This window comes from Gobio gobio (genome assembly GCF_949357685.1).
Source record: "Gobio gobio genome assembly, chromosome: 23".
Classification (NCBI taxonomy): domain Eukaryota; kingdom Metazoa; phylum Chordata; class Actinopteri; order Cypriniformes; family Gobionidae; genus Gobio; species Gobio gobio.
The window spans coordinates 6,643,560-6,665,928 of NC_137119.1; the positions used below are offsets into that span (position 1 = coordinate 6,643,560).

At 36.6% G+C, this 22,369-nt stretch overlaps 1 protein-coding gene across 7 annotated transcripts in view; it reads left to right on the top strand.

The window, feature by feature from the left end:
* The first annotated feature begins 444 nt into the window (after positions 1 to 444).
* Positions 445 to 22,369, top strand: part of wdr37 (WD repeat domain 37) — a 76,589-nt gene continuing 54,664 nt past the window's right edge. For 2 of the 7 annotated variants that reach the window (XM_079805975.1, XM_079805976.1), the window contains exons 1-7: positions 461 to 661; positions 5,524 to 5,632; positions 11,728 to 11,906; positions 15,036 to 15,088; positions 17,554 to 17,650; positions 18,091 to 18,186; positions 21,784 to 21,848. In XM_079805975.1, the coding sequence (XP_079662101.1) occupies positions 15,083 to 15,088; positions 17,554 to 17,650; positions 18,091 to 18,186; positions 21,784 to 21,848 (264 nt within the window). In that variant the 5' untranslated portion in view covers positions 461 to 661; positions 5,524 to 5,632; positions 11,728 to 11,906; positions 15,036 to 15,082. Of the gene's footprint in view, positions 662 to 5,523; positions 5,633 to 11,727; positions 11,907 to 15,035; positions 15,089 to 17,553; positions 17,651 to 18,090; positions 18,187 to 21,783; positions 21,849 to 22,369 lie in introns of all 7 variants that reach the window. The other 5 variants (XM_079805974.1, XM_079805972.1, XM_079805977.1 and 2 more) reach the window with 5 other exon arrangements.

The following is a 22,369-nucleotide window of genomic DNA, read 5'->3' on the forward strand; positions in this document are numbered from 1 at the left end:
CATGCAAATTGAGGATATAAGGATATATTTTTCACATTTTCCACTTTTCATTTCTGGTATATCAGAAAACCCTTTAAATGAAGGTTCAAAATCACGTGAACTAAATGTTTACGTATTTAGTTGGCTATTTACTATTTAAAGTAAGCTTGTGTAAACACATAGCTTCCATATGAGAGCAAAACCAATATTTTTTACATTGTTGTCTCATCATTCGTCATTTTTTTGTCTATGTATGAATGTGAAATATCATACTCATAATTTAATTATTCATTATATTTTAATCATTACAATTTTTTAATAATGTCGATGCACATGTACGTATTTGTGGTGATATTTAGCTGTGCGTTTTATTATTAATAATTAATTACATAGTGACGAAGATTTTTTTTTTTAATGAATAACGTCGTTCAAGCTTTTATTTTGAAGTTTTGCATCCGGTGGGACGCCCGTCAGATCTGTTGTCATTTCCTCTTGCTTCACAGTCTGCTGACAGCGTCGGGTTTGATAAAAAAAATAACATCAAAGTGTGAAAATCCCGGAGGTTTCTTTGACAGAATCATCAGTTCGTGTTTGTGTGGATCATGCTGGAGGACTCAAACACACACCAGCCCACCGTCAGCGAATGACAAACGCGCTCAGATCATCTGAAGCGGTCATAAATGTGAGTAAGTTATTGAGAGCAGAGGCGCCAGTGTTCGTCGTAATGGAAGATTAGCTGATAATCACTTTATCAACACACAGAGAGACACAACAGCACCGGCTCATGAATGATAACGGGCATCATTTGACTGTGTTAGTGGTGTTTTAACCGAGCAGGCCAGCTGACCTTGCGTCAGCTGTGTGTGTGTGTGTGTGTGTGTGTGTGTGTGTGTGGTCAGATCTTGCGTATGGCATATATGCAATTTGGATAATTGTGTGTTCAGCGCACCAGACTTTTTCAGGGGACGATACTTAAACCCAAACTATTATTCTTGTACCAAAACAATAGTATTTTTAACGACGTTTTCCACTTTAGAATTAAACATGTACGACTTCTAAATGTAAATAGCCTTTAAATATGAATATAGGCAGTCATATGTTTCCATAAATAGTAGAGGAATTTGTATTTTATGAAGCATTTACAAAACGTAAGAAGAAGCATCAAATACCATAATGTCAATTTTGGACAATATGCCATGACATTACCATGGTTTACGTGGTCATGTGAGGAACATAGCATGGTAATGATAGTCATTACAATCATATTAACAATTCAATACAAGTGGGCAAGTTTTGATAGTTTTTTCTTAAAAATAACAACTGCGTCTACAAACTGGGTTAAAGGATTAGTTCACTTTTAAATAAACTTTTGCTGATAATTTACTCACCCCCATGTAGTCCAAGATGTCCGTTTGTTTCTTTCTGCAGTCGAAAAGAAATTAAGATTTTGGATGAAAACAGTCCAGGATTTCTCCATATAATGGACTTCAATGGGCTCCAAACGGTTCACGGTCCAAATGACAGTTTCAGTGCAGCTTCAAAGGGTTTTAAACGATACCAGACGATGAATAAGGGTCTTATCCAACGAAACGATCCGTTTCTGCGAGAAACCCAGCAGTATTTATGCTTTTATTTTACCTTTTAACAGAGGAACGCGATCATCTCTGAGCTCCGCCATAACTTCCGGAGAGTAAGGTCAAATTAGATCGTGGTCATAGATGTATACGTAGATGCCTCATTAGCGACTGCACGGATCAGTAGAATGAGGCATCTACTATCGATATATCTATAACCACGATCTAATTTGACCTTACTCTCCGGAAGTTATGGCGGAGCTCAGAGATGATCACGTCCGTCTGTTAAGAGGTAAAATAACAGCATAAATACTGCTCGGTTTCTCACAGAAAATGATCGTTTCGCTAGATAAGAACCTTATTCATCGTCTGGTTCCCCCTAAAGCCCTTTGAAGCTGCACTGAAACTGTCATTTGGACCTTGAACCGTTTGTAGCCGATTGAAGTCCATTATATGGAGAACAACCCTGGACTGTTTTCATATAGCTTTCCTATAGCTCAAACAGTAGAGCATGGCGCTAGCAACACCAAGGTCATGGGTTCGATTCCCAGGGAAAGCAAGAATTGACAAAATGTAAAATGTATACCTTGAATGCAATGTAAGTCGCTTTGGATAAAAGCGTCTGCCAAATGCATAAATGTAAATGTAAAATGTAAATCCAAAATCTTACGTCATAGGCTGGAACGCCAGTCTCTTGTGTACGCGCATACGACAGTTAGCGGAAGTTAGAGATTACAGTTTGTAAAGTTTAAAATGTGGATATTTTTCCTACACAAATGCATCGCTTCGCTTCAGAAGGCCTTTATTAACCCCCGGAGCCGCATGGAGCACTTTTACGCATGAGGGTGAGTAAATCATGGGCTAATGTTCATTTTAGGGTTAACTAACCCTTTAAAGGGGCCAATTTGGGCCCAAAAAACAACAATTCTCTATTCATAGTATTCAGTCACGTGACTGTTGCCCTGGAGGGCAAAACAGCCATAGAATTCCTGCACAAGCCTGTCAATTTTCAGTCTTAAAAACAAAAATATGTGAAAAAGATGCAAGTTTTGGGCACTTGTGATCCGTATACATCATTAAAATGAATTGCATGTCATTAGCAGCAGTTTGTATTATGATATTCTAATATCGATCTAGACTCTTTTCTGGATTTTTACTGCTAAGTGCCACAAGTCTCTCATAGCAGCCACCGGGCGAATGCACAGAGTAACGTTATAACATAACTTCCGACACACTCAAATGTATTTAGTATGATTGTTTTAAGCATGTAAAACAGCGCTGCGTTACCCCTCATACGCAACGAAAAGAGCGGAAGTGGCGACTGCAGCAAAAGCAAACCGGTGTTTGGCGCAACAACAAACTTTGAATGTAAGTGTCCCGTGAGTGTTGAGGACCTTTCAGGCAGGATGTGGAATGCGCTGCGCTTCAGATACAAAGCGATTTATGCTACCCTGGCCAGAGCAAAGTAGGCGGAGTTTTCAAAACTTTTAGCGGGAGGTATTTGATTGTTGTTCCACCTTTCGGTCAGCAGCAAAATATGTATCTATCCTGTGCTAAACTTGTATTTTATAGCTCCGGAAATTCCGACACACACAATTAGTGATAGACCGATATATTGGCCGGTCGATATATCGGGCCGATATTTGCGATTTTTACGTGTATCGGCATCGGCCGATACAAGGCTGCTGCGTTCGCCAATATTTTTTTCCCTGCATTATTTACAGACGGGCGTCCACAGGGCAGCTCTCACCGTCTTCAAACTGTCTTGCTCTCCCTCCCTCGCGCATATTAATCCAAATCAATTGAGAATTGACACGATGGTAAAAGGTCGAAAGACTGAAGTTTCACGTGGAGCATTGGGAGATTTTTTCCTGAATTACTGCTGGTGTTGCTCTACAAGAGATTAAGTGAAGTGCACCTACACTCTAAAAAATGCTGGGTTAAAAATAACCCAAGTTGGGTTGAAAATGGACTAACCCATCAATTGGGTTGTTTTAAGCAAACATTTAACCCAACCGCTGGGTCAAAACAACCCAATTGCTGGGTTAGTCCATATTCAACCCAACTTGGGTTAATTTTAACCCAGCATTTTTTAGAGTGTAACCATTAAATGACTAGGTTGTAAATAGTTTTAAAATGAAGTATAGTACAGTCAGTGTGCACTTTATTATGCTGCTTGTTTGTTGATACTGTGTGCAATAGTGTCATTATTGTATTTATGCTTAAATATTTATTTTCAGAATTTTTCACCACTGAACTCTTTTTTTTCTTGTTCTACGTCACCTGTTTTTACTATTTGTTAAATATTGGTTTTTTAGTTCAATAAATGTTCCTTTTTTAAATTTTAAATTGTTATCATCATGATCATTGTGTCATTTTTATGTTGTGTAAATTGAGGGAGCAAAAGCAGTATCGGCTCCAAATATCGGCTCAAGAAAATCGGCAGCCCGTATCAGTCATCGGCTAAGGCTGATGAAAAAAAAAACGGTATCGGCATCGGCACAAAAAAAAAATCCATATCGGTCGATCCCTACACACAATACTAGCTGTTCAACCATTTTGCTTTCCGCACTTGTTTGAATGCCCCGTTTCTATTGGCCGCTCGGGTAATCATCACAGAGCACAGCGGTGAAAGTTGAACTATTTTGAAATGCACGTTAAGATGGAGGTGGCTGCATCAGAGCCAAAAGCGCATTTCAAAATTAAAAATGACTGATACCGATAACCATAAAATGCTTAATATCAGCCAGGCCAATAATCGGCTCCTATTACGAATCTGATTTGATACGGTACTCACAACAATATTAACTGTGCGTTTATGATTGCGTTAGAAGCCTTGGAAGCTGAATCTCAGTTATGGTAAGGGGTGTGACATTTCCGACACGCTTGAGATGTTTGGCCAGTCACAACGCACTGGGTCAGCTGGCCAATCAGAGCGAGGGACTTGGTAGAAATCAGAGCGTTTCTGACAGCCTGGGAATAAGAGGTGCTGCAAAAATGTACATACATAATAATGTTTTTGAACATTAAAGGTGCACTATGTAACTTTTCCGTCCGCTAGAGGTCGTCTATTCAAAACAAAGGCGTAGTTTGATGACGCCAAGTTTGAGCGCAGAATCTTGGGACATGTGGTCTTCACCTCACAGCCGGTGGAAAAGAATCAGGATAGGACTCGGGCAGAAATCATGTTCATGGATGTGATTATTAACGTTACTGTTGTATGAAAGCAGGACCGAGTGTTGTGAAGGCCGCTAGAGCGATTGTTAATAAGATGAACGCAACAAACGCCTCGCGAGCAGCGGGACTTTTATTATGACACAGTCGCCAGTGCCACTTCCGCTGGTCATGAGTATGAGGTAACGCAGCTCTGTTGATCATATTAGACTCATATTAGAAAATGAAGTTATGACGTTACCCTGCGTTCTCTCGGCGGCTGCTATGGCACTTGTTCACACTGCAGTGAGAGTACAGCGTTTCTGCAAAATAAAAACTGGAAACCGAGGAGAACGCAGATATGACACGTTTGACAGGCGACTCCATCACACGTCCCGGTTCTTTGGTTAAAATAACATTTTCTCACCATTTACAAATAGTTGGAAACATTTGGGATATTGTAAGTACTCAACTGAACAAAATATATAACACTGGCCTAGTGGTTTTTGGATATTTTACTGCACAAATTTCACATATTGCAGCTTTAAAGCATGATAACCTATTCTAGTGCCCCTAAAAAAACAAAACAATAACTCTTTTATAATAGTGTCATATGTCTTCTTGGATGTATTACACTTGAGTTGTTCAAACCCACTAACCTCATGAGCTAAAACCCGTCTGTTTTACCAGCTCCATCCACCTACTCTCATCCTCCTTCCTGTTATTTTAGGTTGTGAGCTGTCACTCCATGCCTGCAGCTTTTCTTTTCTTCATTGTCATGTTTGTGAACCGATAGCTGGTGTTGTTTTGTGTTCAGTGCTGGAGTGAGTGCGGCCCGGGCTTCCTGTTGAGGTCTTCTTCATCACTTTAAGCAGTCGTCTGAGGATGTGTCTGCTTTGTTTAACATTCACTGCTCTCCATGCCTGGTATTTGTATTTTTTTTTGCATGCCCTTTATTTAGCATTATGTTTTTTATATATATATGATCATTCATACTTCTTAAGATGCTTAGGCTGACATTAACACTTTCTGTTGATTGTTATTGTGGAATGGATAATGCCTGGCTTGCTTTTTTGATCACAATTTTAACTTTTTTTATTCATCACTTCATCAACTCACATAAACTTCACATATTTACATTTTATTTTACTTTAAAATGACACCCATTGCTTCATCTAAAACCAAAATTATAATGGGTTTTCAAAAGGAAAAAGGGTCCAAGTCATATTACCCGTTCCCCCTAAAAAAAATAAAGTATGAATCCATTGACATCCATTGACTTTGTATTGTGTGAGGCTGCCTCCTTGTTATAACAAAAAACAGAACAATGTCTGAAAGCTGATATGTGACAAGGTGTACAGCAAACAAGCTAAAAAACACAAATACGTTTTTATAAGCTGTCGACCGAAAAAAACAAGCGTTTAAGAAGACAAAAGTGGATACAGGCAATAAGACGTGAAGCATTAGAAGGAAGAATGTGTAAATTTTGGGATCCTGACACTCAATATGTCTACGTGTGCAGTAAACATTGTGTCACTGTTAAGTCTAATATCCAAATGTCAGTTTTATATATTATATTTCCTGTCGCTGATTACGTTCCCCTCTAGTCGGTGTAGTTCTCAGTGCAATATAACATGTGGCGTCTCAATTGCCTGTATCCACTTCTGTATCCTTAAACGCTTTTTTTTGAGTCAACAGATTATAAAAACTTCAGTTTTTTTTAGTTCTGAGTTTTGTTTAGCTTGTTTGCTTTACACTTTCACATATCAGCTTTTAGACATTGTTCTGTTTTTTGTTATGAGTCCGAAATGACAAGGAGGCAGCCTCACGCAATGCAAAGTCAATGGAGAGCTTTGGATTGTTTTCCCCCCCGGTGGGCTTGGTCTTCAGATTATGACGCGTGTCTCTATACTCAAAATGATTCATACCCAGGCTGAATTTTTTTATTTGATGAATGGGTATCTTCTGCGTGTTAGAGATATTACTGAAAATTTTTTTTTTTTTTTTTTTTACATGTTGACAATATTCCATGTCCGAAATTATGCATATCACAGATCTCATTGCAAAATTCTCAGGAAATTCAGTACCATTCTAAATGCTCCTGGCAACTTCTAGCATGTTCTAGGGCATTCAATTGGTCTATAAACTATACATCCAGAACAGCTGATACACCTGTTTGCTTGTCAGCTTCTGGTCAATTGCAAGTCATGGTTAAAACCAAGGAGCTTGTGGATGCTCACAAGAAAGGGAAAGGCTACAAAGGTATTTCCAAATGTTTCAAGTACCAGTGGCCACTGTGCAAAGCATTATTAGAAAATTCAAGGAGCTTCATCATTGTAAAACAAATCTGAAAGGACGTGTTAGGAAGCCAAAAGTGACCCCTGTGCTGGCGAGGCTGGTAGTGCGGGAAGCTAAGAAGAATCCAAGGATCACCAGCAAAGCCATCCTGAATAATCTGAGCAATGCTGGTACCAACGTTTCAAGGCAGACATGATGGAGTCCACTTCCAGACAGGCACAGAAAAGCTAGCCTCACCTGGACAAAGAAGAAGCCTTTTGGTCATTGATTCTGTGGTCTGACGAGACAAAAATTGAGTGGTTTGGACATAGGGATGTGGCTTTTGTTTGGAGAAAAAAAGAAGCATTCAAACCCCAAGAACACCATCCCCACGCCCACAGTCCAGCATGGTGGTGCTTTCTGGGTGTTTTTCAGCCAATGGGCCAAGCAACCTTTTTAAAAGTAAATGGCATCATGAAAATACAGAAAAAAAAACTTGGCCTGAGACGCAGTGGACCTTCCAATCCAAAACACACAGCAAAAGTGGCCAAGAAATGGTTGGCACAGAACAATATCAACATTTTGAGACCTGACCAGACCTGAATCCAGTTGAGAATTTGTGGAGAGAACTAAAGACCAGAGTGATGGCAAGGAAGCCTTCCAACCTCAAGGACCTGGGGATCTGTGCAGTAGAGGAGTGGTCCAAAATCACTATGGAAATGTGCAAAAAACGTGTCACCAACTATGAAAAAAAACGTTTGATAGCTGTGATGAAAAATAAAGGCTTTGCCATTGATTATTAAGAAAAAGTATGAATAATTGTGGACATGTTGGAATGAGGAATGTTTTGTCAAAATGTAAAAAAAAAAGAAAGAAAAATGCTATTGTTCTTCGTTAATATCTCTAACGCAACTTTTTGTGTCATTTCTAGCCAGAAGATGCCTATTTGTCAAATAAAAATTCACCATAATTTAAAATTTGACCTGTTAATAAAATAATTTTGAGCACAATTATATTTTCAAAATTTTTATTAAATTTTTATTATATATATATTGCCAAAAGTTTTGGGGCGCCTGCCTCTACATGCACATGAACTTTAATGACATCCCACTCTTAATCTGTAGGGTTTAATATGGAGTTGGCCCACCCTTGCATCTCTAACAGCTTCAACTCTTCTGGGAAGGCTTTCCACAAGGTTTAGGAGTGTGTTTATGGGAATTTCTGACCATTCTTCTAGAAGCGCATCAGAAACTGATGTTGGACGAGAAGGCCTGGCTCTCAGTCTCCACTCTAATTCATCCCAAAGGTGTCCTATCAGGCTGAGGTCAGGACTCTTGGGCTCCAGTGAAAGGACTCTTAAAGGATAACTCAACCCCTGATCAGAGCCTAACTTCACCCACTGGCAATGTTTAAAAAATGCTGAAAAAGTGGGCAGAGACGGGACGAACCGAGGGCGGGGCTGAGCGGGGGCATGCGCCTGAGACCCACAGTGACGGATTGATTGACAGCTGTCAGATGTTTATTCATAATAAACTGAATCAATAGGACCAATAAGTTCAAACCTAATAGCCTATTATAAACAGATTTCCACTATATACGGCTGCACGTTATGGTATTGTTGTTCGTTACCACGGCAAAAAAAAAATATTGCAAGAAAAGCCTGACGTGTACTGACAAGTGCGTTTTCTTCATTAGAATGTTAAAGCAAGTGTCAAGTAAGTTTCATTCATAATGTTTTTACTTCATGTAACATGAGCGTTTATACTGGAGTGAAGCCGTTCTCATGTGATCAATGTGGGAAAACATTTCTCAGGGGCGTGGGGAGTAAGCCGTTGGAAGAGCCAACATACGCCACAATGGCAAACAACGTCCAATAGGAAAATTCAACTGCAGTATCCACCGCTCAACCTCAGACGTTTTTACACCATATATTGTAGAATTAAAACACTTTATACCCAAATGTCAAAAAATTTACTCGAAGCAATGAACAGCACTAATAAAGCCCCAGTCTTGCAGATCGTTAACTAAAAAAAGTTTTTTTAGGTTTTAGTTACCCTTTTAATGCTTCAGCATTCCAAGACATTTTGGACAATTTTATGCTCCCAACTTTGTGGGAACGGTTTAGGGACGGCCCCTTTCTGTTCCAACATGACTGCGCACCAGTGCACAAAGCGTCGGTCCATAAAGACATGATGAGCGAGTTTGGTGTGGAGGAACTTGACTGGCCTGCACAGAGTCCTGACCTCAACCTGATAGAACACCTTAGGGATGAATTAGAGTGGAGACTGAGAGCCAGGCCTTCTCGTCCAACATCAGTTTCTGATGCGCTTCTAGAAGAACGGGCAAAAATTCCCATAAACACACTGCTAAACCTTGTGGAAAGCCTTCCCAGAAGAGTTGAAGCTGTTATAACTGCAAGGAATGGGCCAACTCCATATCAAACCCTACGGATTAAGAATGGGATGTCATTAAAGTTCATGTGCATGTAGGGCTGTGCAATTAATCGAATTTCGATTTCGATTTTGCCTCCCAACGATCACCAAAATAGTACAATCGAGAAAAAACGAGTTCAGTTTGGCAAGAACACTCTCATTTTGTCTTGCGTTCTGAATGAAACGTGAATGAGAAGACTCGCGCGCTGTGAGAAAATGTGTCTCTGCACTCATCCGAAAGCGCGCACACGTCTCACAGCGCGCAGATATTGAGTTCTCTTTCAAGTCTTGCTCTTGAACGGACAAACTCACACAAAACGTATGTCAACATGTCCATCTTGATGAGTATCCTAGCAGACATAGTCTGTATATGCCTTGAGTAAACTTTATACAGTCGAGAAAGACGACGCATATCCATGCGTTAGGTCTTAAAGGGGCAGTAGCCTTTACTGCTGTCTGCTGTTTAATGTCAAACAACAAAAGACAAGGACATCACTCACTGCTCTTGATTGAATAGCTTTTGTAAGTTTAATAGGATTAATCTTTAATTTATGCACTTAAATATGCAATGTTATTTTACATTTGATAAATTTCTGTACTTGAAAACTAATGTTAGACATTCCTGAAAAGCATATCTAGCCGAACCATATTGTTGATCTTATTTATTTGTGGTTATCATTTTTACGTGAATACTTTTATACTTTGATTTGAATACATGTTATATTATTTATTTTAATAGTTCAAAAAGTACAACAAATGTTACAATTTCAATTGAATTGTTGAAAGGTGTATTTTTAATAAATGCAACACATTCCCAAAGTCATGTGAAATAATCGTGTTACATAATCGTGATTTCAATATTGACCAAAATAATCGTGATTATGATTTTTTCCATAATCGAGCAGCCCTATGTGCATGTAAAGGCAGGCGTCCCAAAACTTTTCGCAATATAGTGTATATATGTGACGTTATTGATATATTTTCATGATAATTAAGCTAATTTCTTCTTAAATTCTTGTTACTGATAATGTAATATAAAAATATCCCATTCTCAATACTTTAAAGGAAAAATTCCGATACTTCTGTTAAGCAAAAGCGTTCTTGTCATGGTAAAAAATTGCTAATGAGAATTAATTTTCATGATTTTAATATTAACCAATGCAAAAAGTCCCGCACACTATCATCAAAAATGATTTATTTTATCATTGCAACGTTTCGATGTTTCGATCTTCCTCAGGCATGATGTTTCTTTTAAAAGGTACCGTTGACCAATCACAATCTCGAGGTCAAGGTAAACCAATCACAATGAATGATAGAACACATTAACATAAAATGGTCACGTCACAATTAATCGTGAAATCATCTTAAACTCATCACATCACAATGAATGGTGTTTTACCATTCATTGAGATATGACGAGTTTATGATGATTGGTTTTTCCATTAATTGTGATATAACGAGTTCATGAGGATGTGCTCCACTATTCATTCATGGTAATGTGATGAGTTTAAGATGATTTCACGATTAATTGTGACGTGACAATTTTATGTTAATGTGTTCTATTATTCATTGTGATTGGTTTACCTTGACCTCGAGATTGCGATTGGTCAACGGTACCTTTTAAAAGAAACGGAAGTTTCTTATGTTCTTATGTCGAAAGATCGAAACGTTGCAATGATAAAATAAATCATTTTAAATTGCAAGTTGATAGTGTGCGGGACTTTTTGCATTGGTTGATATTAATTGGACTTTTTTGTCCTGCTCTCCTTTGCACCTATCACACACAGGTGTGCGACGTTTATGTGATTATGATTTTAATATTAAAATAATTCGCACTATAGTAAGTTAGCCGTTCTCTTAATTATAACACAGATAAATGACTGTAAAACTTGTTAAATTACTAAAAATGTAAGCTTCCTTTTTACTTTATTTTAGCTTTCTTTAGATTTTTGGGTGAAATATGTCTCAGACGTGTTTTTAACAGTTTCCGTGAGACTCATCTTGACATTTAGATTCACACTCACCTGCTCAGTCAAACCGTCTCTTCAGGCATCAGAGTTTTACAGCAACTCTTCACTTTTATGATGTTGGCTTAACTAGTGTTAAATCAACCTACACCCACGGTAGGCAACACTTCCTCAAGTATGTCATCAACCAAGACTTACTTTACTTATGTTTCCTCCCTCAATATTTAACTTGATATTTACATATGGCATCCAGGAATAGAGCATACTGCATAGTATCCTACAAAGGACACACTGTATTCCTCCATTGCTGCAGGATGGGGCAAACCCTGTCGTTTGATTGCTCAGTTTCAGGTAGGAAGTGCGTAGGGGGACGTCACTGAGGAGTGATGCCTGTTGAAAGTGGAAACAGCGCAGCCGCCCGTCAAGTCAAACAGAAGCGCAAGTCGCACAGTCTCTCCATTAGGAGGACCAACAGCACCGAGCAGGACAGACCAGGCATGCAGAGAGACATGCTGGAGGGACAGGTAGGTTGCTTTTTGTCTTTGGGTTTTTTTTTAATGGAAACTTGCATGGTTACATATAGATGCAGGCTTGAAGTTCATGGTTACGAACAATAGAGGAAACTAGTGTTTGAGCATGCTGTCGTCCCCAGGTGTACAGGCAAGAATGACACAAAGCCAGTTCTGTGACATTGTTCATGATTTTTTTTGTTCTGGATAAACACCAAGCCATGACAGCTGGGATATGTAAGCATTCATATAAACACGTGTCATGTTGTGGTTGAATAGTTTTTTATTGTTTTAGAATGTTAGCCATGTTCAGTCCCCAGGAAGCCAATGTTGATTTCTAAATGACGTGTTATAATGGAAAAATCCAAAAGTAAATGAATTTGTTTCCTTAACCGAAATATATATATTTTTGTAAATATATATTTAAGAATATATATATTTATATATATATATATATACATACACACACCGTATATATGATTTATAATTATGTATATTGACACATACACTATATATTTATGAAATATTTGCAAGTATATACACTGTGTGTGTGTAATATATATATATATATTACACACACACAGTGTATATACTTGCAAATATTTCATAAATATATAGTGTATGTGTCAATATACATAATTATAAATCATATATACGGTGTGTGTATGTATATATGTATATATATATATATATATATATATATATATATATATATATATATATATATATATATATATATATATATATATATATATATATATATATATATATATATATATATATATATATATATATATATATATATATATATATATATATATATAATAATATAATATAATATAATATAATATATATTTTTTTTCACATTATGTTAATATTTATTTATTAACATAATGGGAAAATCCAAAAGTAAAACAAAATAATTGTTTTCTCCAAAACTAGCTAATAAAATAACAATAGTTATTAGAAATGGCCATAATAGAAATATACTAGAAATGGCCATAATTAATTTTAAATCCATGTTTTGCACAGTTTATTAGAACATTGTAAACAACCCACTTGCAAAACAAGCAACATTTTAAAAACTTTAAAAATGCTAAAATGAATCATTCAACGGTTAAAAATATTTAAATTGTATCAGTTAATGCATTGACTTTGGTATCCTTATACTAAAATGAAAACAAAATATACTGAAAAACTAATAACTACATACAAATAACTAAATTGGAAGGACATATTGTAAATAAAATAGAAATAAAAACTAACATGACCATTTGAAATTGTAATTACACTGTATCAATGTCTTTATTGAGAGTGATTCCAGTTTAGATGGATGGAAAGAGTGTCGTAAAAATGAAACGTCGAAGTCCAAAGTTACATCTGGTGAACAAATGACACGAGTTAAGCATTTCTGTCAATAAGTAGTTTTGCCATTGTTTTGGTACTGTGACGTATCCCTGGAATTTACATCCTCTAACACACATCATTTGTCCTGAACGAGTGTGTTATTGACGCACATTCCTTACGCAAACATTACTGGATTACGTCAGTGATAAGAGACGCCTGTACTCACATAAATTACTACAGTAATCATCAGTTCTCCCATTCAAATAAAGTGTACTAAGAACTTACATGTTCTTGAAAAGGTTTCTTTCGACATAGTTGTGCTCAAAAGTTTAAACACCCCTTGCAGAATCTGTGAAAATGTGACAAATTAAGAGAGATCATACAAAATGCATGTTTTTTTTTTTATTTAGTTTTGTCCTGAATAAGATATTTTACATAAAAGACGTTTACATATGGTCCAAAGAGACAAAAAAAATAGCTGAATTGATAAAAATGACCTGTTCACAAGTTTAAATACCCTTGACTCTGAATGATCCACGGCTGTGTGTGTGTTTTGTGATGGTTGTTCATGAGTCCCTTGTTTGTCCTGAGCAGTTAAACTGCCCAATGTTCTTCAGAAAAATCCTCCAGGTCCTGCACATTCTTCAGATTTCCAGCATCTTTTGCACATTTGAACCCTTTCCAGCAGGGACTGTATGATTTTGAGATCTGAGGACGATTGAGGGACTCAAACGCAACTACTAAAAAAAGGTTGAAACATTCACTGATGCTCCAGAAGGAAACACAATGCATTAAGAGCCGGGGGTGAAAACTTTTGAACAGGATGAAGATGTCCACATTTTTCTTATTTTGTTTAAATATATATATATTTTTAAATTTAGTCCCTACGGAAGCAACAGAAAATACTAGCATGTTTCAATTTTAAAGTGCAATTTACCTTGATTTTCAAAATCAAAAGGTTTTCACCCCCGGCTCTTAATGCAATTTTGTTTTATTGTCTTGTGGACTATATGTAAAATATCTTTTTTTTTAGGACAGTACAAAAACATAAAAATAGCATGCATTTTGTATGATCTCTTATTTTTTGTTTAAATTATTCACATTTTCACAGATTCTGCAAGGGGTGTGTAAACCTTTGAGCACAACTGTATTATGAATGGAATGTGAAAATTATCCATAGATGTTTCTTTCAAAAGTTTGTAATCATACCAAACATTATTTTCCATCTAATGTTTTATTCATTAAGCTAAGAGGCGTGGAGAATAGTCTAGCTCATTTCAGACTTGAGACATGATGCCATTTGGTCGTCTGTTTTATTGATACTCAGTGGGGATCTATGGTTTGTACTTTCTATGGTCTATAGCCTCATCCATTTTTAAAGAGCGGCCCACTCTGGGGTTTGATTGTTCCGGCTATTCCTCTGTGGAGTCATTTCTGATTAGCAGTCCCTACTGTAAACCGTTCACTGGATTTAGACTATACCGCCTTTCACCCTCTCAATGCTGTCATTATGTCCAGTTGCTATGGTGACCACAACTTTTGGGATTGAGTAGGTTTATAAGAATAGACGATGAGATGTTTGTTAATTGTTATTTCTCTCTCTCCCTCTCTCATGTGCACATGAGTACATGTGGTAATGACAGAATGGAGAGCAGTTGACTTTGCTTACACTGTTCTCACCGTTAACAAGTTTAACTTGACAGCACACCTTGTTGTCCTGGAGTAGTTAATATGGACATATCTAGTCTAACCTACACAACAGCAATGCTTGTTTGTGGATTGCTTTTCTTTGTGTAGCTTTAATCAGGCTGAAAGACTTTACTTGGAACTTCTTATCCTTGATAATGGAGGTAAGTTGGTTTGGTAGATTAGTTATTTATTGGCTTTTTCAGATTTTGTTATAGATCTTTTCTGTCGCAACATCCTTAGTAATGTTTGGTTACTCTTGGTCTCAAACCTGGGTCATTTAAAAAGAAACAATGCTTTTATTTTGAGGGCAGAAATGATCTGTATGAGGCTTGTGGCTTGTTTTTACGTAAAGTTTTAGAACATCAAGATATTGTGCTTAAATGTTTAGATGTAAAGAATAGCTCTATTTCAAATGTAAAGTTTCAGAACAGCTCGATATTTCAAATGTAAAGTTTTAGAACAGCTCGATATTTCAAATGTAAAGTTTCAGAACAGCTCGATATTTTAAATGTAAAGTTTCAGAACAGCAAGATATTTTATGTAAACTTTTAGATGTAAAGTTTTGAAACAAGACTTTTAACAAACATTTAGAAGAGCAAGATATTTTAAATGTAAAGTTTAAAATAAGATATTGTGAGTAAATGTTTAATGTAAAGTTTCAGAACAGCTCGATATTTTAAATGTAAAGTTTCAGAACAGCTCGATATTTTAAATGTAAAGTTTTAGAACAGCAAGATATTTCAAATGTAAAGTTTCAGAACAGCTCGATATTTTAAATGTAAAGTTTCGGAACAGCAAGATGTTTTAAATGTAAAGTTTCAGAACAGCTCGATATTTTAAATGTAAAGTTTCAGAACAGCTCGATATTTTAAATGTAAAGTTTCAGAACAGCTCGATATTTTAAATGTAAAGTTTCAGAACAGCAAGATATTTTATGTAAACTTTTAGATGTAAAGTTTTGAAACAAGACTTTTAACAAACATTTAGAAGAGCAAGATATTTTAAATGTAAAGTTTAAAATAAGATATTGTGAGTAAATGTTTAATGTAAAGTTTCAGAACAGCTCGATATTTTAAATGTAAAGTTTTAGAACAGCAAGATATTTTATGTAAACTTTTAGATGTAAAGTTTTGAAACAAGACTTTTAACAAACATTTAGAAGAGCAAGATATTTTAAATTAATTTTAAATGTAAAGTTTAAAATAAGATATTGTGAGTAAATGTTTAATGTAAAGTTTCAGAACAGCTCGATATTTTAAATGTAAAGTTTTAGAACAGCTCGATATTTTAAATGTAAAGTTTCAGAACAGCAAGATGTTTTAAATGTAAAGTTTCAGAACAGCTCGATATTTTAAATGTAAAGTTTCAGAACAGCTCGATATTTTAAATGTAAAGTTTCAGAACAGCAAGATATTTTATGTAAACTTTTAGATGTAAAGTTTTGAAACAAGACTTTTAACAAACATTTAGAAGAGCAAGATATTTTAAATTAATTTTAAATGTAAAGTTTAAAATAAGATATTGTGAGTAAATGTTTAATGTAAAGTTTCAGAACAGCTCGATATTTTAAATGTAAAGTTTCAGAACAGCTCGATATTTTAAATGTAAAGTTTTAGAACAGCTCGATATTTCAAATGTAAAGTTTCAGAACAGCTCGATATTTTAAATGTAAAGTTTTAGAACAGCTCGATATTTTATGTAAACTTTTAGATGTAAAGTTTTAAAACAAGACTTTTAACAAACATTTAGAAGAGCAAGATATTTTAAATGTAAAGTTTAAAATAAGATATTGTGAGTAAATGTTTAATGTTAAGCTTCAGAACAGCTCGATATTTTAAATGTAAAGTTTTTGAACAGCAAGATATTTAATGTAAAGTTCTAGAACAGCAGGATGTTTTACATAAAATCATAGATGTAAAGTTTTAGAACAGCAAGATTTTTAACATAAACATTTAGAAGAGCAATATATTTTATATTAACTTTTAGATGGAAAGTTTCCGAACAGTTAAATTTTTTAAGTACATTTTTAAATGTAAAGTTTCTGAACAGCAAGATATTTTACGTACAATCATAGATATAAAGTTTTAAAATGGCAAGATATTTTACTACCATTTTAGATGTAGTTTTAGAACAGTGAGATATTTTACATTAACTTTTACATTTGAACTTTTAACAAGGTATTTTATGTAAAGTTTCAGAACACTTAGATTGTTTAGAACATTTAGATGTAAATATTTAGAACAGCAAGATATTTTATGTGAACTGTCTTGTTGTAAACTGTCGGCTTGTAGTTTACGTCAAAAATCTATTTTAACGTAAACGTTTTGAACAGCATTATTTTTTATACAAACCTTTAAAACAGCAAAATATATTACATAAGCATTTAGATGTAAAGTTTTTGACCAGCAAGACATTTTACATAAAGTTATGTTGTAGATCTGTGGTGTTTGTTTTATTTCCCCCTGGAAATATCCTGTTAACAAGATTCCCTCCACACTCCTTTTGTTGTAGTAGTTTATAATTTTTTTTTGCATTATTTCTAAATAGCTAGAATATATGGACCTTGTTTTTATGATGATACAGTTTCTGATTATTTGCAATATGGTTTATTTGATTACATTTCTAGGACTCCAAGTTGCCGATGGCCTTAAGGAGTAACTTACTAGATCTGTTTGGACAGATTGAACGGGAGTTTGAAAATCTCTACATTGAAAACTTGGAATGTGAGTATTAGCCAAATGGCTTCCATCATATTTAATATCCTTTTTGCATGACTGGACACAGTTTACATGACTTATTCTTAATTTCACAATGTTAAGACACATTTAATTGTGTAATCTTCATCCTATTTTAACTAAGCGACTTTCACACTTACAACATTCTCAAGATCTGAATCCTTGTTATCTGTATTTATTAAAATGTATTATATTCTTTTATTAATGAGCTCTCAGGAATACTTCATTTTAGTCAATCACAGTATTTTTTTGGGTTTTGCAATTGATTTCTGTTGTCATGTCACCCTGTGGTCAAATTATATTTCACATCCATTTATTTACTTATCTAGCTTAACTAGCTGAAAGTACATTATCCCATTATCCCTTTCGTGTGTAAATGTGACCAGATCAGTGTTTTATCAGAGGTCAAAATATCTGTTTTTGTGCAGTGCGGAGAGAGATTGAATCCCTAAACGAACGTTTGGCTGGAGAAGGACAGACAGTCGATGGCGGTGATCTGAGCAAAGGAGCCTTGAAAACAAAAGGTATGTGCAAAGCAAAACTGACATTTAGCTGTTGTTTAATTTCTGCATTCATAATACCAGATCATTGAACAAGCTTTTGAATAAATAATGATGATTCAGAGGAATAATTTCATAACGTTTTGCCTAAAGCTGTGTTCTTGTATGATATGATGTTTTAACTCAAATTTGCTATTCAATTATCAAAGCATGGTCAAATGTTTGTAGACACCCTCTTCTAATGAAGGGTTTGGCTATTTTAGCAACACCCATTACAAGGGATGAGTCACGATTTTCGAATATTCGATTAGTTGATTTAATGATAGAATATTGAATAGGTTGTGCGATTATCGTCTAAAAATCACCATGTTTTCTGTGCTGATGTGGTGGTGACGCGGTCATGTAACCAGAGGGTGGCGCTGTCAATAATGCACCTAAAAGCTGTCAATCAACTATCAGGGTGTTTTATACTGGGCACGTTTGCTGTGATTCTTCCCAGCGCCTCCGCAGCGTTGGTCTGGTTTCATACTCAACTTGAACCCTGGTGCTTTTGCGTTCATCTTACGTCATCACAAACGTGCACGGGCATGATAGACGCAGGTGAATATATAGTTTAGTTTTTTTATTAATTTGGTGCTATTATGCACAGCTGAGTAAACGACACTTGGGTTTACCGTATGTGTGTCGCTTGAAGGCGGCTTTTGCTGCTTGCAAACAAGACTCTTTTGAGGAGACCGTGAATTGCTGTTCATTTGCTGCCCTGATTGCACTCGCTATGTGCGAATACACTGCAGTCTCGCTCTTGTTCGCGCACCCGAGTGTTGCATTTACATTCACAGAAATCACGGCACAGTTCGAATGCAACCGAACTCAGGTTGTGGGTTCTCGGGTTCGGTACCTCAGTGCGTACCAAGCTCTGTATTGCCCCTTTTCCACCAAGGCAGTTTGAGTGCTGGTTCGGAGCCAGAGCCTAGTTTCAAATCGGTTCTTTGTCTTTCGACACCTAAAGCACCAGCTCTGAACCAGGAAAAGTGGTTCTTAAGTAGCACCAAAACATTGATGGTCTAGAAGTAAGAACCGCTTGCATCAGGGGCTTGGGGCGGGGTTAGCGTGACCAACAAGACGAACACAAACTTGTGACTGCCATTTTTGAAATGGCAGCTAATCGAGCTAATAGCTGCTGCTTGTTTGTAATCTCCGTCTATACAAATCACGGCGAGCTGCACGAATGCGTTGGATTTGCTGTGGTTTGATGCCGATGTAGGATCGTAAAGCCATGTGCATCAATAGTAACGCAACTTTCGCCATTGTTGATGGAAGGTAGTGCTGGGCGGTATGACCAAAAATGTATATCACGGTATTTTTCTAAATTATATCGGTTTCACGGTATAAGACGGTATTTTTTTCCCCTATGCATGACCGGGTGTTAACCACATTTTCTACTGATTGAGAGAGGAAATACTGCAGTAGATTGACTGGAATGCCCTGTTTTACTGTCATGACAAATGAATATTGTAGAAAAACTCCACACTAGAGTTAATACAGGTTTGCAAAGCCCCATAAAATGATGCTATTTGACAACCGATAAAACACAGACCTGCAACACGATCATTACAGGCACATGAATATTAAAATATGACCATGGAGAGAAAAAACAGAGTTGAGGGCACCTTAAGCATTTTTAAACATCTAACACTATATAACAACAAACTGACAAAACGAGGGAGAAACGCGGATATTTGCAATACATTTAAGAGCACTCTCTGAACAAATGACACACATCAGTTTAACACAGAAAGAATAAAGCAGTTACTTTTTTGCCCATTCTTCTTTGAATTGTCAGTTTATTTATTAACTTACATCATTCATTGTCTTTTGTATAGCAGAATAATCGTGTCATCGCGGTCGTGAGCTGTGTAGCCTAATCAGTGCACATTTCATTTGAAGAAGACGTGATGAAATGTGCGCATACACGCTTCTGGTAGTTGTTCAGAGCACTAGAGAATATGAAATATGTCCATTAAAAACTTAAACACGCTCGCTACGGTCTATACATGTGCTATATGATCCATGTGGAGAACGCTGGTAATCTCATCACGGCGCTCAGCACAGATACTGCTCTCTCTCAAGCGCCACTTGTAGTTTGAATTATCCGCTATAATCAAGGGCTTAATCCGAAATTGCCCCCTATAACCTCAAATAGGGCATTATTTGGAGGGGACAACGCTTTGTAGTGGTGTTCGAAACCATAGTGGACGTTATTTAGTGCACTTATTCTATCCCACATCGCACCACAATAACGAGTGTACAGCTGATGTACACACAACGGTTGTCCGACTTCACTCTCTCGTTTTCATTCACTCCTTCAAATAAAGTGATAACTTAGGGAATAGTGAATGAGGGTATAGGGGGCGATCTCGGATTCAGCCATAGGCTGTAATGCGATCTCAGCTGTGCTCTGACCGCTCTCACTAGTACAGTGCAACAGTGAAATGTGTCCCCTCTCAAACAACGACGCGTTCTGAACGATGTTTAAGCGACATATACCGGTATTGCGGTATCATCAAAATTCATATCATAACAAAAATAAATACCGGTATTTGGTATGAACCGGTAAACCACCCAGCACTAATGGAAGGCTTGTTCGAGATGCATCGGCGCTGTGCAGACAGATTGACAAATGACATCAAAGTACAACAAGAGCAGACGACTCCTTATGCTTTTGAATCGCTCTTGCTGTATTTTGATATCATACGCTGATCGGTCTGTGCAGCGCCGATGCATCGCGAACAAGCCTGATGTGTTTCCCGCTGCCTCGCTAGAGTTGCTGAGAAAGATGAGACGTATACAGTGACGGAAGACTGGCTGTGTGGTGGCTCTCTAGCCCATGGAAAGGCAAACCGGATCTTAGAAGGCTTGTCAGTCGAACCAACCTCGAACCGGCACTAGCACTAGCTCTGAACTAGCACCCGGTTCATGCTGGTGGAAAAGAGGTTTATGAAAGCTTTAACATTAGCAATTTTTCATGTGAACCGTTCCCCATTTCGAGCTAATCTGCCAGTGTAAAAACGCCCTGAGACAACAGAAGAAGAACACATTGTCTCACACACACACACACACACTGTAGACTTGTGGCATAACGGTTACGGTAACTTAGAGCGATGTCAAATACCAGTCATATGTTTCAGCATGTTACAATAATTATATGGCTTGAGTTAATATAGCCTATTCCCTAATGAATTAAACAGTTTGTTATCATACAGAATGAGAGCGTGAATGGTCTCGTTCTCCCTCTCTCTTTCTGTTTATATGTGTGTAGCTTATACACGTGTGCATGCGGGGGGAGGAGTTGCGATTTTCGAATAATTCCCAGCAATCATCAAATATTATTTTTACTTTAAATGCCCATCCCTACCCATTACTAACAGGAGCAAAAAATCATTTTGCCATATAATCTCCTTAGACAAACATTTACAGTAGAATTAGGCCTTTTTTGTTACAGGTCCATAAAGAATTGTTTTTCTGGTGAACTTAACTCTGCACATTCAATGTCCTTCAATGTAATGAAAATGAACAGTTAATTCATATTTTACTCATAATCTTTTAATTTCTTGTGCACAGCTAGTCACAGCACAAGTCAACTGTCCCAAAAGCTGAAGACGACATACAAAGCCTCCACGAGCAAGGTATGATTGTATCTACGGGGTTATCGCTCACATTTAGCTCTGATTAAAACTGTTACTGTGGGTCAGAATATTTATCTCGGTAAACCTCACTAATCTCTATAAAAAAACGTAATGTTTCAGTGTAAAGTCCTGCTCTTTCTAGCCGGCTTCCAGAATCTGCTGTTTAACATATGTAGATACTTTAGAATTGAACAAGCTTGGGTTGTCACAATACCAAAATGTTAGCAATACCAACTTCACAGCAAAGGTTGAAATTCCTTTATTGCCACTCCTTCATTTAGTTTCCATAATTATTAACTGAACGCCATCTACCTTTTTTTAATTTCATCACATGGTGTATTACTGACATTACTGGTATCGTTACATCTCTTGAATTTTGGTATTGATTTGTGACATCTCTATAGCAAGCTGTTTTAGGTGATATGTATGTGTCTATGTTTTGTCTGTGTTGAATTGTGAATGAAGTGGTTCTGTGCTTAAATGCATTTTAGTCTGTTAATATTCTGGTTCCTTTCAATTAC